This window comes from Melanerpes formicivorus, unplaced genomic scaffold (assembly GCF_026170545.1).
Source record: "Melanerpes formicivorus ecotype bairdi unplaced genomic scaffold, bMelFor1.0.p_v2 SCAF_39, whole genome shotgun sequence".
NCBI lineage: Eukaryota > Metazoa > Chordata > Aves > Piciformes > Picidae > Melanerpes > Melanerpes formicivorus.
The window spans coordinates 4874254-4892933 of record NW_027142391.1 but is presented as its reverse complement, the minus strand read 5'-3'; the positions used below and the strand labels follow the sequence as shown (position 1 = coordinate 4892933).

The 18680-nt window shown below is 40.3% G+C and overlaps 1 protein-coding gene across 25 annotated transcripts in view; it reads right to left on the bottom strand.

The window, feature by feature from the left end:
* The window catches only part of KIF1B (kinesin family member 1B), a 92968-nt gene that overhangs the window by 35141 nt on the left and 39147 nt on the right, over positions 1 to 18680 (bottom strand). For 15 of the 25 annotated variants that reach the window (XM_068158372.1, XM_068158375.1, XM_068158378.1 and 12 more), the window contains 6 exons: positions 17198 to 17277; positions 15750 to 15856; positions 15159 to 15242; positions 14038 to 14218; positions 13574 to 13646; positions 615 to 708 (listed from right to left, as the gene is read on the bottom strand). In XM_068158372.1, the coding sequence (XP_068014473.1) occupies positions 615 to 708; positions 13574 to 13646; positions 14038 to 14218; positions 15159 to 15242; positions 15750 to 15856; positions 17198 to 17277 (619 nt within the window). Of the gene's footprint in view, positions 1 to 614; positions 709 to 3903; positions 9125 to 13573; positions 13647 to 14037; positions 14219 to 15158; positions 15243 to 15749; positions 15857 to 17197; positions 17278 to 17759; positions 17823 to 18680 lie in introns of those variants that run through there. The other 10 variants (XM_068158365.1, XM_068158369.1, XM_068158367.1 and 7 more) reach the window with 2 other exon arrangements.

The window sequence follows — 18680 nt, the reverse complement described above, 5'->3', positions numbered from 1 at the left end:
TCATTCAAACTTCCTCAGCACTAGCAGTAGTGATACAGTGATCAAGTAATGAGATTTAGAACAGAGGAAACAAAGCAAATTCTACTTTATGATTTTTAAGTAAGTTAATAATTAAAGCCAAATGCAAAAACAGGGGAATGAAAGCAAGTATAATGGGAACAATAAACTATCTACTGTCCAAAAGTGCAGTTATACAGACATGGCACAGCATGAATCCTAAGAATTCCTAGCAAGGAGGAAGAAAAAGAAACTCCAAAATGGAAAAAAAAGGAAACAGAGGCAATAATATTATCTTGGTTTAAGACATGTGACTTCTGTTAGTGCCAAGATGAGACAGATTCCTTCAAATTCAAGATCATCAAAGCAAAGCTTGTAGTTAAAGCTCATCTAGTGGGTGCATCAACTGAATTTCAGGATGTGTATCTATCATTTATGTAGAAGTTACTCCATGAACAGGTATCTTAGACCTTTATGATGTGAAGATTACAGCTTAAGACATTTTGCAGCATTTCATAGCTTTCCAAAGCAAGTTTTCTATCTACCACAAGAGATACTACAGCAACTGTTCCTTTAGGCTTAGCTATATCCAAACCATTTTTAGCCTCAAAACTCACCTTCTTCTTCCTCCTCCTCCTCCTCTGTTGTTTCAGCTGCCAAGGATCGTGTCTCTACCTGCTTCTGTAAGGCCTGCAGCTTACTCTCATAGTCCTGTGGGGAGAGAGGAGATACCGTGTAGGAGGACAGACAAAAGGAAGAACAGTTCAGAGAGACTAACACCTCAGATGGAATGACAGACACAGAGAACAAATACACAGAGACATCTCCATTTTAATGCTCAGAGGTCACATACCAACAGCTATTGGTTTAGTATAATCTGTCCTTGAAAAGAAAGAAGGCAGAAGCCAATACAATTAAGACAGTGGTGTTGTTTGTTAAGATCATCAGATGAGTATGCTCAGAGTTATCTGCAAGAGGGAAAGGTTGAGGATATTTTTTTCTGCTAAAGACTGGAGAACCTGCTTGCTGCTTTCAGGAAGGTAGGAAAGAGGCAGAAATAGAGAAAAGTACAGAAATAAATTTAGAAGGGGAGGATTATTCACCTTTGTTTTCTCAAACAGAACAATTAACAGCACCACTCATTTGGTTTTTGACACCAAAAGCTCAGTTCAGATTTTAGAAGATAAAAGACATTTTGTTTTCAATTAGATTTTCCTCTTGGGATGTAAGCAGCTCTCACATGTACACTTAATACAGCAGAAGATGAAAAAAAAATGCCACTGCCCTGGCAAGTGGGCTGAGAAGTCTGTGCAGGGTTTCCCCACAAGGAGCACTTCAACAATACCTTCTGCTGTAAGAATATTTTCTTCCTGTTCAGCATAAACATGCCTGGAAATAAATGCTACTAATGACTCCTTTATTATTTGCTGATAAAACAAATACAAATTCAAGCTGTTTAGAAGAGACACAGTCACTGTACTCCTGGTCTCAGAGCCTACTTTAGTTTTGGGAGATAATCCTTGGGTATATTTTACATAAATTAAATTGGCTTCTCAAGATTCTTGACAGGAGAGTTGAAACAAAAATAACTAAGTGTTACAGAGTTCTTGAGAAGAATTCTTGAAGCCTTCTCTCTTCTACAGTTCCAAATCATAAAAGTCTTCTCCAATGCATCATTTGCACCAATGCATTCTGAAATCTAAGAGCTCCAGAAGGGAAGCTTTACACTTTCCCCCAGCCTGTTGAACCATCCCACTAAACAACTACTTTACTTGGCTTTTGTGCAGCAAGTACAGTACTTGACACTGCCACAAAGTGATTGCATCAAATTTAACACAAGTTCAGTCAGGAAGACCTTTGGCCAGTACTTGGAAAGGACATAAATTTGAAATACATTCCTTTAAGTTGATCTGTAATATTTCCTGGTAGCTGAGACTCTAGAGAGTGCAGAATTGTAAATACCATGAATTTGATACCCCTTGACCTTCAGGCAGAGAAAACTGAACTATTCCAGATAGCTGACCTTCGTCTGAGGGCTGTGTTTTAACTTTCTAAATTCCTCTTGATATTTCATTTGGCTAAAACGCTTTGTCTTCCTCATTTGGTCTGCTCCATTCACTCTTAAGATTGCTGCACACTTAGAGCACAGCAAACCTTAGCCCAGCAGCAAAGGTACTGCAGACAAGACAAACATAAATCCTTCCTTTAGATATTCCTTCTGAAATCCTTAATGATTCATCAATAAACTATTCAAGACTCCAAGGAGTTTCAGACTTCTCTGTAGTCCTCACATATCCAGTGTACTCTTCAAACCTTTTTAACATAAAGGCACTCTCTGATCTCTTTCCCCCCACCCATGCAGGTACTATTACACTTGAAACCAAGATAAACCAGGCCAGATTTGAAGCAACAACAACAAGCTTCTCTTACTTGCAAGAAAGGGCAAAATAATTTATTTTCCTGTTGTCTGAAGCAGATAACCTGAGGATGTTGAGTGGCTACATTGTAGAAATGAAAAGCTCTTCAGGTAGTGTTTAAGTGGCATCTTTGACCAGATTCTTTTGGAGAATCTGAAAAACTGCAGAGGGAATCATCAACAATCAGGAGCATTCCACTGTGAAAACTCTACTTCCAGCATGAAAACCCCAGGCATGTTAAATTCACAGACAAAGGCCTGCTTCTTGTCTTCTCTCTTTTCAGACCTGTGAGCCAAGCATTTAAATACCTAGCAAAATAAATGCTTAACATAAGCACTTTTTATTGACTCCACACTAAAAAACATTACTTTTAAAACTAAGTAAAGGAACTGAAGCTTGTTTTCCCATAATGAAAACCAGAACCAGGATCTTTTCCCTAAGCAGAAAGACAGGACTAAAAATTGCCTCCAGGAGCTTCATGCTATGGTAGCATTTAAAAATAATTGGCACTGAGGAACAGATGAAGGATGAATTTCAGGTTGATTCACCCAGAAGGTGCACTGACTGCACTGTGAAAGGGGTTGGTTTGGTTTGCTCTGCTCTTCTGAGATATTGGTCAGCTCCCCTTCCAGATCCAACTAGTGATAACACACACCTAACTGTCAGTACTCATGGAGAGGTGCCTCAGCTGGGTAAAAAAAAAACCAACAAATAACAGCCCTGCATCTAGAAGCTGCCCCGAAGGTCCATGCCCTAGACTCCCTGGAACCCAATGCATTTGTTGTACAGCTTCAAACTGGCTGATATCATTAGCTCCATGAATGTGAAAGGAATGCAGTGTTTATTTTGCCCAGGGGCATGGAAATATCTAAAGCCACAACAATAACAGATTATGTGAAAACAGGGGGAAAAAATAAATCAATCACACACTCAGAACAAGCCAAGCTTTTTAAGACCAGGTTGGCCCAGCTTTTCAAGCAGAACACTGTACCATAACAACTGAGATGCCTTGGATCTACGTGATGTTGGCAAAGGCTCTGTGGTGGGGGTGTGTGTGTGTGTCATTCCCTCCGGTATTTGAGGTATAAAAAAAAGTCAGATTCTTTTGTCTTCAGTGAGCAAATAAACAGAGAACAGCCAGCTCTGGATTTTCTTCCAGATTGTAGATAAACCAACACACAATAGAGTGCAATGGGACTGCACTGAGAGGAGTATGGCTTGCATCCCTGCACTATGAAAAGGTTTCTAAATGTATTTGGGGTTTAATCTTAAATAATCTATGTGCCAATTGACACAGGCCTGCATAGGCTGTTTTTAACATCACAGCAGACAAATCAGGGTGGATGGACTTAGAAGAATCATATTGGGGAACAATTAAAGAAACCTTTTTAATTCTGCCAGAACAATGCCAACCCCAAGACAAAAAAATAAAATCAGGACAAGCTTGCAATCAAGTTTCATTTCCATTTCACTGAGACAAGTCTGACACTTAAAAGAGTATTTCATAGTTTATTGAAAGAGCACTTGTTACAATACAAACCAGTTCTGCTCTTCACAAGGCAGATGCTTGCTCTTAGGACAATCCAAAACTTGTTTTTTCTTAAACACTAGACAGATCCAAAAATCCCATTTATTTCAAAGGCAGCTCACTGCTTGCTTTATAGTACAAATGGGTACACAGCATAGATTTCTCATGTGGCAGCTCCTGAAGTCATTCAATGGGAAGTATCCAAGTCAGATTTCAACATATAAAAGATAATGAACAGATTTCAACATATAAAGGATATAGGTCAAACAGTGAGGGAGATATTGAAACTAAGCTGAATGCACTGATAAAAATAGCATCCTCCAATTTGACAGATCCCTAAATTCAGATTGCTTGAGAAAGGATGAAGTCAATCAGAGGAGCGTTAGTGGCATGCATTTTCCCCAACCCACCCCCCAAATCCACATGTCCTCAGTGAGTCCTAGTGGATATTTAAGAAATCAGTAAGGCACAGGTGGATACAAGGCAGCTGTCAAAGCACACAGCACATCAGCACAGAGCAATGGCAATTAAGCTTACTGCAACAGCTCTTCCCTCACGGATGCCATGTTGCCATTAACCTGAAAGCCTTCTCACACCGTCTCCTATGGAAGCAGCCGCACTACTGCTCATTAGCTCCATTCAGACAGAGCTGGGAGTGAGAGGTGTGTGCATTTCTGAATAGTGCAAGGAGATCCACAAGTTCTCACATTGCTTCCCTTATCAGACAAGGCACTGTGCTGTAAATAACATTCAGTTCTTAGAGTTGACAGTTTTATAGGACGACTTAATTCCTTTTTCAAGTTTCATTTCTGTGATATCCTCCTAAAAACCAGGAAATTAAAACTAAAAAAAACAAACACCAAAAAAAAAAAAGGCTGATTCATCTGAGCATACTGGACTCCATTTTGACACTACCTGTTGTTATTCTTTGGGGTTTTTTTCTGTCAAATCATGCAACAGAATAAGCTGGGTTGTTCTCCTAGTGCTGCTCGAAAACAGTGGGGTGGGATAAACTGATGGCAAGCTATTGTTCACCATCATCACAGAATGGCTTAGGTTGGAAGGGACCTTAGAGATCATCTACTCCAACCTCCCCACCACTGAGGCATTTACAGGTATTTCTTCTCATATTTTTAAGCTGAAATCAGCTGGCAACAACTTTTTAGCGTCCAGTGTTAAAATATCAAGTAGCAGGAGTTTTTAGTGTCAGTACATACGGCTGCATGGGCTTCAAAATAACTCCATGCTCCATCACATGGTGGTTTCATCAAGGCAGCCACAACCCTCAGCAAAAACACAGCACAAAAATAAATGCAGTATGGTCTTCTCAAGACCTATTCCATGCAGACCAACTCTGTTTGGCTCATGTACAAAACTGAGAGGATTTTCCCAGGCATGCACTTTTAATAGTCCTAGCCTTTTTGGGAACATGAAAGAACTCATGACTCTTGACATGCACTAAACCAAAGTGCAACGCACTACAAAAACAAGACTCTAAAATAAAGGCACCAGCAAAATATTATTTGCAGGCCAAACCTCATTTTGCAATTCTGATTTGAGCTCAAAGAAAGTCTTGCTCATCCACAAGCCTTCTTTTCTTTAAGAATCGAGATATTTTTGGACACGATTTTATTTCCTTCATTCAAGTCGGCCAAAGCATGAGACAAATGCAAGTTACAAAGCCATATTTGGACACAAAATTAAACCTGGCATTAAAGAAAAGTAGTCCCAAGTGATGGGAACAGCTCATTATTTTAGGAAAGTGAGAGAACTGACTTCTTATCTCCTGCAACAGAGGCCCAGTATCCTATCTGTAACATGAGTGCAGGGACTTAAGAGTTGACACCTGATTAAGCCTTGTGTAAATGGTGTGTGCCTGCCATTTAGCAAATGTTGCAACCAGCACCTACACCAAGCACAGTTGGGGGCAAAAATGTAGGGCAGGAAACAAAATCAAGATGAAATGCAAGCTGGAGGCACTTCCTACTCACCTACAGCTATGCTGAAACATGCAAAAAATAACAATTGCCAGTAGGGTTTATATTTCATCAGAAAAGAAGCAACCTCAAGTAACACAAGGATATTCGTGCAAAGCAGCACAAATTTAACCACACAGATCCACTGCAAAGTGGATCCTCTCTTAGCAAATGTGGTATAGGAGCCAATGTTGTTTAGAAAATTGTGTTCAAGTTAAATTTAAAAGCAAAATAACTCCCCAAAGCTTCAGATTGGCTTACACTTAAGTCCACAGGTTTTCAGAAGTAAGCACAGTTTTGTTGTGCACTTTAAGAAGATTAAGAAGGACAGAGAGAAGAAAGTGTGCAATTAAAATTGGGACTCTCCAAGAAAACCCCAAGCTCATAAAGCCTATTCCTTAGTTATTCTGTAACTAGTTTAAAACAATCTGAAGCAGGGATTGCAAGCATTTGTCGTAGGGCAAATCACCTCCTGCAAGTACAGACCTCTTCAGATCAAAACAGACAGCAAAAATTTTAACTTGTGTTTTGAGTGTGGAGAGAAGGAAAACTAATCTCTTTCTTTTCTAAGTGACCTTCTCTTTGATTTAAAGAAGTCTTGAGACAGGGGTTTAGTCCAAGACCAGAGGCACTAACGTGAGGTATCACATTAAGATGAAACACTTCAATTCTCCTATCTTTGAGGAGAATTCAGCCAATTCAAAGTAGTGATCTAGAAATCTTCATTAGAAAAACTATTTCAAGAACATCTCCCAGACTCACGCCCAAGAAAGCTGAAAACATAAAATAATTAGCTTTTCAAGGCTTCTTCCTGCACCGGAGTGTTGAAAACAACAAGAAGAAAAAAAATCCTAGTTCCTTTCCACAACCTCTGTACTGTATAATAATTACAAACTATTCTATTTAAAGGTACAGTGGGAATTAGAAAAAAAACTTATTTCCAAAGCATTGCTTCAGCAATATATATATATTCTGACATAAAATTCCATTCAGGCAGATTTAACTGTCACAGCAATTTCATACCAATAATTAATTATGAACTTAAGCAGAAGAAAAGACACCTCCTACTCAGGGAGTAGGACTCCTGTGACCCCAACAGCTCTTCTGAATTGCTCTATTAAACAAAAAAGGCCACATTTCTTGTCAGCCAACACCTTTTGGTTTATAGATCATTATTATTACTATTAAGAATTTGAGTTAAAGGTTGAAAATACTGCTCTGAAGAGCCAGATGGTCAGTTTCCTTATTGCTAAGAAAAAGGTCACAAGAAACATTCAATGCTATGAACTAAATTCCTCTTTTGATTGTCTACATAAAACACAGGAGGAAGGTAGCGCTTTGTAAGTTCCAGACAATATTTTCAGCATTAGAAAAATACTCCAAGACACACAAAAAAACCTGGTAAATGAAGTTCTTCCCTCCATATCCCTCCTTCCAAAAGTCTTCTAGCCTATGAGAAAAGTTCTTACAATGTTTCAGAATGTTCTTCCAAACCATGTTGTTAAAACTGCAACAAAAGTCACATGCAAAACTGAGCAGGCTGAAGGGCCAGTACCTTGTGTTTGCATCTCCAATTTCTCAAGTTCTACCTGGCCAAACAAAACCCAAGACATTAGCAAAGCCAATCCTGGCTGTTTCTCAATGAGAGGCCAGAATCGCCCCAGCTTCCCTCCTCCCCCAGACTACTCTTGGCCAACAAATCATACTGTTGTTTCTCTGCCCGATTTGAGGTTAGGCGCTGAGAACTGACGCCTCATCCGTGGGGGCGTCACAAACTGGTTACAGTGGTTATGCCGGTCAGTCTGTTTGGGGTGGGAGCCGGCTGCAGTGCCTTCTGCTCCATTGCTGTGGTTGCAGTAAGGCTGGCGGTGCTGGTGGATGTGGCGTTTCTGCTGGAAAGTCTGTAGGTCTGGGTTCTGCTGCCCGCTGTAGGAGTGCAGCGACTCGGAGGAGCCCGAGGTCTGACGCCGCAAGCTTTTTTGAGAGCCATTATTCAGAGAATTGCTTCTCCAGCGCAGCTGAGGTGATGGTGGCTGCTGCTGGCTGCTGGGCTGTGGCTGTGTGTTTAGCTGCTGCCTGTTAATTTGGATATTATCTTGGTTCCTCTGGGGCCCATATAGGTTCCACAGCTGCTGAGGGTCTTTAGGAGCAGCTCTACTTTCTTTTTCTTTGTTTTCATCTTTGTTCTTATCATCTTCTTTTGGAATTCTAACCTCAATCACCTCATCCTCTGTGATAATGATATGGGTGCCTGGACTCCATGAGTTCCTATGTTTGGGATTGCTTTTGAAAGGGAAGCGGGGCTTGCGGTTTTCAGGCGGAATAAAGCGGTGAGGCATATTTTGCCGCCGAAGTTGTTTTGCTATTTCCTGCTGCTGCAGGTTTTTGAATCGAATCTGTTCTTGCCTCATCCAACGTAGTCGCCCACGTCTGAAAGCTGGGTCACCTGCCATGAGCTGAGAAACACGCTCCTCTTTAGCCAGATCATCATTCTCGCTTCTTTTTAAGTCATCTGTGGGCTTCTTATCCACATCCACCAGACCGGCAGAGTTTGGAGACTTAGCATTAGCTGTGGTTGACTGAGCTTTCTCTGGAGACCCTATCAGGGGCAAAACCTTCTCCATTTTTAGCATCTTATTTCTAAGAACTTTTATCTCTTCATCCTTCATGTTGTTCTGTTTCTTCACTTCTTGCAAAATGTCTTCCAGTTTATCTATATGCACCTTGAGGTCATCCACATCAGTTATTCCTTTACCATTGGCCATAACATCTTCGATTTTCTCATCTCCGACTCCTACGGTATCCCAGACATCACGAGCCACAGCTCGCCATGATTCGCGCTCATTCGGATCCTTTTTCCCATACATGGCACAAAGCTCTTTCATTTTAACAATGGCCAGAGCCTCGATCTCCTGCCTAGTGTGCCTGAAGTCATTGAGTGCTACCTCATAGCATATCTCCTTCACAGCCTGAATCTTTAGGTCTGAGATGGTAACCCATTTGGAGTCCTTGCTAAGGCGTCGACGTTGGGGTATCTGGTACATTTTAATAGGCTCTCGTTTCTTCCCACTGCTGGGGAGGCCACACTTTTTTACAATGGTTTGGAGCTTGCTGGGGGGCAGCTTCTCTCTCAGGGAAGTGATCAGTCTCCAACTCTCCTCACACGATCTCTTGTCCGAATCATCCCCACTATCAGAGTCTGCATCCTTTGGAAAAACAAAAATCAAGAAGTGGCCCCAAAATAACCAAAATTAAAATTGTAAAGAAAATGGAAAAGCTAAACAAGAAGTAGCAGGCAAAGAAAACTAAATTAAAAATCAGAACAGAACAAGTGATAAGGAAGTCCCTGAAGACTGAGTGTTAGGGCATTAAAATGTATCTTCAAGAGTTATGGACTGTCAAAATTGGAGCTCTTCATTAAATTAACATCATATTTAAAAGTTTGGTCATCTCAAAACAGCAGATAATCTAAATTCTTCCCTCCCAATCCCTTCCAAAAGCTTTAAATAGATCAACTAACACCAAGTTCCTGATTTAAAAAAAAAAATACACAATCCAAGTATAAACTGCACTTCAGACATGCTACAAAGACATGCAAATCCCCACCACACACATTTGCCTTGGTGAACTGCTGTTGCTTCTTTCAGCAAATCCTCCCCAGGTAGGTGAACACAACAGCCATCAGAGAAGTTGTCATGAGCAGCCAGAGTAAGTCAGGTTAACACTGGTTAGTAACGTTGCACGTGGTTGCAGGGATGCTCAAGTTTAGAATCCACTTCACTACAATAGCAGCCAGAGAAGTGTTAGACGATAAGAAAAAATGAAACAGAAGCAGCCGAGAGGTTCGATGTTAAAAGGACTGTAAGTGCCACTATGACAGGTGAAGACAGTGGTTCATACTCCAAAGACTTGCTACAAGCTAAAAGGATATCCAGAATCAGAGTTTCAGAGGTGGGTTGTGGTTTGTTTGGGTTTTTTTCCCATTTGTCACTTTGTGGCTTAGTTTAAAGAAAAAACCAATAACCATCTTGTCTGTCCGAAGAACGAGATTCAGCAGAATGGAGCAGTAATGTCTTTTAAATTGCTTTTAAAGGCATTCTCTATTTGATATCCTGGATTTGTCCTCTTCTCAAACCCTAGAGCCTGGAGCTTCCATACAATTGCTAAGAGTTATGCATGTTTTGCTTCTTCATTACAAGTTTTCCACCTTCTGCTAATGATTTTTACTGAGCAGTGCTTCAGGTTTCCACACACTAGGAAGGTTTGTTCAGGTATACTGCCACCAGAAGTTACATTGCTTACTGCAACCAGGAATTAAGAGTCAGACTACTTTTCTTTAAAGGATTATTAAGGTAAGACATCTCTTTGACAAACAAAAAGTCCTCTGTATTAGCATGATCCAAACATCTTCCATAAAACACAGTGGCCAGTCTCTAAGGAACCTCTATCTAACACCCCTATTTTTCACATTGAGAATTGTCAGACACGAGATCTGGAACACGAACAGCCAGTTGCTCTAAACCCAAGTCACTGACTGAAAACCACAGGTTCCTAGGCTTAAGACTTTGGGTAGAAGACTATGAAGAATGAGGACTACAACATGATTTGGTTGGGGAATGATGAAAGGGACTAAAAGAAATACTGGTTCTACCCTATGGTCAGCAAGCTCCACAGCCTAAGATTCATAGTTTCATAGTTTCATTCAGGGTTGGAAGGGACCACACGGATCATCTAGTTCCAACCCCCCTGCCATGGGCAGGGACACCCCCACACTAGATCAGGCTGGACAGAGCCTCATCCAGCCTGCTCTTAAACACCTCCAGGGACAGGGCCTCAACCACCTCCCTGGACAACCCATTCCAGGGCTTTACCACTCTCATGGGGAAGAACTTCCTCCTCACCTCCTGCCTGAATCTCCCCACCTGCAGCTACATTCCATTCCCCCTAGTCCTGTCACTACCTGAGATCCTGAGAAGTCCTTCCCCAGCCTTCCCCAGCTTGAGCTTCTTGTAACCTTATGGACTTTTAATATTTCAAAATAGCACTAGAGAATGAAATTCTCCTAGCTCAGGTCAAAATATAAAAGCAAAACACTGGTCTAGAAACCAAACATAAATTCATTGCAAGTTTCACAAAATCTGTGGCCTAAGGAAACAGCATCTAACAAACTGTACATTGCAGTGGGGAAAAAAGATGCCCTGCAGGAAGACACTCCACAGTCTATACATCTGAGATTATGTCTAGAAAGGCAAAATATGAACTACTCAAACATGAAATCACAAATTCCACAAGATTATTCTGATAGATTACACAATTACCACGTTACCACTTCTGGGTAAAGCATGCCTTGTGTCTGAAAAGCAGGTAAGAGACACTACATGGTCATTGCCCTGGGTACACTCAGAGGTTAACCAGCCCAACTAGCACAGCTGAATACCAACATTCTAGTGTCAAGTGGTCACTGCAAAAGCATCATGACCAGGTAAACCAGGAGGGAAATTTTAGCTCTATTTAACACATTTTCACACTCAGTTTGTGAAATGGAGAGTGATCATTTCCATTCCCTAGTAATACTAGAAAGGCTAATATAGATTACTGATAAATTTGGGGGGGCAAGAGCTATTATTCATCTTTTTTTGGTATGGCACATCTAACAAATATACAAACTGTTTGCACTTTCAGCACAAAACCAAAGCAGACTGATAAACAGGATTAGCCAGCTTCTTAAATCCAAAATGACACTCCAATTTAGAGCAAGAAGAATAATATTTACATTTCAATATCAGTCTTACATAGCAGTAAGTTAGAGAACCTGATATTGCAGCACAGAAAATACTTTTAAGGTACACAAGCTGACATGCATTCCCAGACTTCCCAACCATTATTCAGCTACTGTTACATGAATGCATTAATCCTGTGCATTCCAGACTCTCCATACAGTGACACAGAAATGATGAGATGTGTCAGGTAATTTTGCTGTCATCTGAAATACTCTTTATTAAGCATCACATTAAGCAGAATACTGCTTAACAGACCAATGATCTCTCATCCAAGATGATCTCTTGAAAGAAAGGTGTCCTACAGGAGTTACATTGGCAATGCATGTAGGACAGTGTTCCACCTTTACTCACTAATTGAAATCAGCAAAACCAAAACAAGCTGAAAGAAATCAGCAACTGCTTAGCAGTACTGAACAACACACTATCTAAAGAACCTTCCCTTAACCTCAACTATGTGAGTAAACAATTTCCCTTCACAACACTTCTATAAACACAGCCCTATTTGAAGCTGCTCCCCAGACAGCCAGTTCTCACATCTTTAATTCATACAATAGCTTAGCTTATGCCTGTCAGCTAAAATTTCAGGGAGGGAATTCCATTCCTTGCATCTCCTTTGACACATAGCCAAAGCTTACTCCATAGTCCTATTTTTATTTTCACACTGAACTGATTTTTGCCATGCTACATTCAGCTACACAAATGCTAACTGTACAGCTGCAGAGATGAAACATGACATCAGTCACACCTTCACCTCCTTTATGAGCTAATTATTGCTTTGGTTCAAAGTCTGCAGCCATTCCTTTCCATCCAAAAAATTAGTCCCTTGTGATAAATTCTTAGAGATGTGTAACATAAATAATAAAAAGAGGTAGCTTCTGCCACAGTATTTTGCTCCATCCTGGTTTTGGGAGGAGGAGGAGAGCTTTACAGCTTAAAACCCAGCATGCATTTAACTCCCACTTTTCAGTGGTCTCACACTAATACTACAAACAAGTAAATCATGATTTTGAAATTTTCATTTCAATTCAGGTACAACTGCACTGGCACAGTGGCTAAAGACAACCCAAAGCAGTTAAAGCAGCATCAGACAACTCAGGCTTCTTAAGGAAATCTAGATTTCATTCCTTGGCTTGGCCTTGTTTGCAAAGCTCACAGAGCACTTGAAAACTGCATGCACTTCTGTTTGTAATGCACTTCAGAAGGTATTTATGGTGAGAAGACTGAAATCTTTCTGTATCAGACTTAATATATCAGAATTCCTATTGAAGAAATAGGTGGAATGGTAGGATTCCCATTGTTCTGGAGGAGCTGACATTCCCTTTGCACACTGCTCCCTTGTCATACCCCACTATCAGCAAGTGTACCATTAAGACCCTTACAAGGAACTCCATGCAGGGGGGAAGGAGAAGGGTTAAAACATGCACAATGCAGCAACATTTTCAGACATCATTCAAAAAAATAGACCTAGCATATCAATGTTCAAGGAATCTCTTTGCCAGCACAAATTAGTATGTTCTGGTGATCCAAGACAAAAACAAAGGCAAACATCCCAAGAAGTCATTGTTTAGACTACTGAAAAGGAACTTCAAAAAACTGAGCATAGAAATGCTCTTATTTCAGGGTAAGTGGCAAGAAATCCAACCTTTCCCAACAAGAACTGATTAAAGCCTCTTCACTGTCAATTAGAATCTCCAAATTAATATGAAGGAGCTCACTCACACTGACAGTAATTCACTGTAGATACAAAGTATTTGAAAGCAAAGGGAGAACTGCATTGTGCAGACAACCCAAGCAGGTTTCCTAAACTTTCAGATAAGCAAGGACAGGAATTACTGTTTGCCAAAGGTATAGTTAATCTGAAGTAAGGACACATACCAGCCTTTGCTGCTCCAACAAGAGATCAGCTTCCTCCTTCTCTTTCTTATACAAAATCTCCATTTCTTGTAATCTGAAGATGAACAAAAGAGCAGAAGTAGTCAGAGGTGTCATTATTTTCACTGTGCTGTTACTCTACACACACAACCAACTGAGTAAGTTACAAGAGTAAAAGTCATTCCAGTTACAAGGAAATGTTCTTTGTCTATTATAATACTATGGAAGTGAAACTTCATAGAGGTTGCAGTTCAGTCCTTCACCAAAAGGTATAGAGAGTTAGCAGCAGGTGCTTGTGTGTTTATTAAAGTAACACTGGAAAACTAAAGCTAAATAAAGAGGAAGCTTTCTGAACTTTCACAATAGGTGGCAGAGATGTCAGAATCTGGGTTTAGGTTTTGCAGACACCATTCAAATAATCTACACTCAACTCCTCCTTATTTCAGGTAAAAAATATGAGTTGTTACCTTTTCTCCATCTCTTGCTTCATGTCAATGCCCTGCTTCTCCAGAAGCTCCCTCTGAGCAAATGTCCAGTCAACAGGCTCAGAGGGAGTTTCAGCTGATGGTGTTTTCTCTCTTTCTGCTCGTGCTTGCTCTGGATGGTTGAATCTGAAGACATGGTTTTTACCCATGATGATACGATTCCCTACAAACAGGAACAGAAGTTGGCTGTTTCAGGTTAGGATTCCAAAACCATTGAAAAACATCACTGAGTGATTCATCCCATTTATCCTGCTGGGTGACAGCAGAAGAAAAGATTGCCCTATAAGGACTTTCTGTATGCATTCAAGTTCACTAGGTGATGACAAAGAAAAAAGAACAAAAGAAAAGAATGCCTGCTCTGTAGAGAACAAGCCACAGCTGATAAGAAACAGGAGTCCAGTCAGTACCCTTGGCTCATGAAAAAAAACACAAAAAACCCAACCACAACAAATTCTTACTTGGTGCAAATAATCCAGAGGGGGGGGTGAGTGTGTTTGCTTTATTTTTGGTGTTTGGTTGTTTTTTTCACTGCAGAAAAAAGAGGGAGGGACATGGAAAGGATCATAGCTTGAAAGAGATAAGTTAAACCCCCATGATTTAGGGAAGTCACTCCCTCCTCTAATTCTTCCCCCAGATGCCTTTCTAAAGGAATGTAGGGGACTGAGTGGGAAATGTAATGAGAGCAAAGAGGAGCTGTTGTACTCCTGCAGAGGGTCATATTTTAGCTTTGCCAGGAAACTGGGAATTTTCCATCAGCAACTGGCAGTCTGTCTGCTCTGTCTCACTGAGACTGCCAAGGGCAATAGGCTTGGGCAAGAATGCATTTGAATAATCTCAGGGTAAGCAGAAGGACAAGCAGGATGCTGTGTGGCAGTGAATATTTAAGTACACTTACAGCTAGTGCAGCAATGAACGAAAGAAAACAAACTGCTGCCAAGGGAAGAACAGTACCAACTTCTGTTTAAAAGCTACAGCCCAAGAAGTTACGACTGATGTCCTTTATCAGCACAAAGTGTCCTCCACATGATGCAAATGTCAGATATGGACAATTCTTAGATGGGAGAGTCTACAGAAAAAACAAAATCCATGCCAGCACTTCTTACCTGAGCGCAGCTGCACAGGCTGCACAACCCTCTTGCCATTCACGTAAGTTTCTGATCGTTCACAAGGCTCCAAAGTAACAATAACTAGGAAGACAACAACATTGACAATGAGACTTTAGAGAAGTGAGCAAACCCTAGAGACCTCTTATTTTCTGCCTATCTACCTACTCACAGCAAAACAAGACAAGTGAATCACTCCCTGATGCCATGCTGGTTTAAAAAGAAATAAAGCCCTATGAGAAAATCAGTACTGCTAATATCTCCACCTATTGCAATGGAAAATATTAGTGCTTTTCCTGTTTCAATTTTTATGTTTATAATGAACCAAGATCAGAACTTAACCCTTAGGCTGACTGCAGCTTGCAATTTGAAGCTATGACCACTTACATTTTATTTTCTTCCCCTATGACTCAAGAAAAAAAATGTTTGTCTCCTCTGGTACTTTTCCCCCCATGACTCTAGAAAACAGAGTCAAATCTGATGGTTTTCTTGAGGTAAGAGAAACTTTCAAATACCAGCATTCTCTGGCCAACTACCAAGTGTGGAGGGAAAGATTCAGCAATACTTTAATAGAAGAAGTAGTTTTTTTACCATCACCATTGTTGTTCCTCTCACTTCGGAAGATACAATGCTCTTCTTTGATGTGAGCCCCACTCAGTACAATGTCTTGCCTTCTCTCAGCATCAGCTTGGCCAACCCTGGGTCCAAAAGAAGGTATTTCAAGAGGAATTCAGACACTTTCTACAACTGTGTGAAGGATAAATACCCAGGAAAAAAGCCTAAACTATTAAGGCCATCCTTTAAGTTTAAAGGTTTGAACTAGTGCTAACTCTGTGTTACCATGAATTGGAGGATAACAGCTTGACCAAAGAGAAGCTTTCCTCTCTTTTAAAACATGTCATTTAGAGGGAATTGAAATGTTAAACACCTCTGGATTTAATGCATTTCCCTCTTTTGTGTGCTCCCTCTAGCAAAGGAACAGAGAAAGGAAAATAAAAGTGACAGGAACTTCCAGTGGTGTATTTCAGCTGGCACACAGTGATCATCCCTTCCCATCATCACCACCTGCACTTCAACAAAGAAGCAAAAAAGGCTCAGAAAACTCCTGCTGAATAATTTGATGCCACAAGCAGTTTCATCCAGCTTCCAGACATGTAGGCTGGCTGTATTCCTGGAGCATGCAGATCTAGCCATTCCAAATTCAAATATTTGAGCAATTCTAGCTACAGATAACTTAAATTTCAATCTTAATGTTTATGAACAGCTTACTCTGTTTATTACTCTGCATATTTCTGATGTCAGCTAGCTAGGTTTAAGGATTTAACTGATTTCTTCAGCCCTGAGCTGCTCTATTCATCATTCTGTGCTTAATTCTCTCTGAGTCTGATATTCTTTCCAGCAGGTCCAATGCACATTACAGCACCTGTTTGTGGTATCTTTTCCACTTGTTCCCCAGGAATATACAAACTACACAAACAAATGAGGCTTAGTGCTTCAAAGAAAACAAAAACAAATCACCACTCTTCCTCCAGATGTCTTGACAACAAGGTCTGGAATAATACCTGGTTTAAATTCCCAATCTGGCAATTAAATTTCATCTCGTACACATGAATGCAGAATACATTAACTGTACAGAGGCATGGATATCAGCTTATTTAAATAAGTGAATGCTTATCCATATTCCAGCTGCTTTTACCAAGTACTATGGCTTTCAATCCTCCACTCATCAAAATCTCAAAGGCATTTTCAGTAAGTTGTATTACTTCTGCTTTCCTGTACCTCAGAAAGGATACTGTGCCTTCTACTACCCAGGCGTAGTAATGAACGCCTTACAAAGCTGAGTGACCACACACATGACTTTTAAAGCACAAAATCAGCTTAAAGGAAAATTCATTTCTGTACTTTTTTTTAATCACCTACAGCAAATCTCATGCCTCATTTGTACCTGCAAGTTGACTAGCTTAAGGCACAATTGTTATTTAAACTCACACTGTCTCCAGCAAGGGAATTTAAGCAAGGAAAGAAGCAGCAATCCTCACCTAGTAATACCATCTTTGATGTAGTACAGCAGACATTCAGACATGAGTGGATCTTCATTAAGGTTTACAAGATGAGGAGTCTGAAAGAACAAAAAGAGAAGATGATTAAGAACTGAAGACCTACTTTCAGGCTGCTTCCCACAAGCAGTGGAGGATGTATAGAGATCCAGTAGTTGTGTTGCACGTATCCAAACTGTTCCAAACTTCTGCAGTACTGAAGAGCATCACAAAGTAACAGCAGAAACACAGCTCAGTCACATTGCTTTATCTGAAATATCAATCAATAGAGGGCATAAAGGCTCCAGTTGGAGAAAGAAGACTCCATGTAAAGTCTCTGTAAACTTTGGTAAGGGGAGTCCAGCAGCAGATAATGTTGCTTGAGGAAAATGTTGAAACTGATGTGGCAGCAGCTTTGGCTTTTCTTGGGCAATGTAAGCCAGGTGTTTGTTTGGCAAACAGCAGAAGAAATCTAAAACTACTACCATTTTCTGATACAAACAGCTAAGAAGCTCCTCATCTAAAATTCTTCTAGATCTAAATCCACTACAGTTACTAAACCAACCTTCTTTGGTGAAAAAACCCCATTGGAATCAGCAAACAAGTCACAAGGCCTTGGTGTGTAAATCTAGCCAGTGAGATAGCAGTAGGCACAAACACAAAAGAAAAGGTAGAAATGGTTAAACAGAACAAGGAAAGTGATAAAAGAAATAAAACCACTTGCCCCTTAGTTATCCTCAAAGAGAATAGGTTTAGCAAAAGGAAATAAATTTGGCTAGGATTCCTTGGGAACACTGCTTCCATCAACTTATTGTAGCTGAAAAAAAGTTTACTTGAGGGATACCAACAGCACTCAGATTACAGAAGCTCAAAAATTACAAGATGTTCACAGTGAAATTTGTCTTTAAGAAGTTTGATTGTCAGTTGTCCAATGGAAGACCTAACTATAAAGCAAAAAACAACACAAGTTTTTCACCCTGAAAACAAAGGCCACATAAAACACAGCTAAAGATGTCCCATGTCATCATTGCTATTCACTGCATTCAAATCAACACAAGGAGAGAAAGCAAGTTCCAGACACAGCTGCTTTACACCACTATCACTTGTAGCACTTGGACACTCTGAAAATCATGCTGTACCCTAAGCATACATGTTCTAGCATCTGAGTTCATTTACTGCACTAAAAGTCTGAATGGTCAACAGAGAGCTTTGTAAGAAGTAAAGCTCAACAACTTGTAATTCACTCATTATGAGATCTAGTATTCATCCACAGACTACTATGGCATCAACTTTCTCCTTACAGCATTCCTCAAGCATGAGCTGAAGGATTATCCCTGCTCCCATCTTTGATGACAGCACAAGCAATTAAATTACCATGATCCATTGCAAGAAATTTCCTGCCATCAAAGGCAAAATTGGTAGATGCAGCAATGACTGCACAATTTGCTACCTTCTAATCTGCAAAGTGGGCAAAATCTGCCTTGCA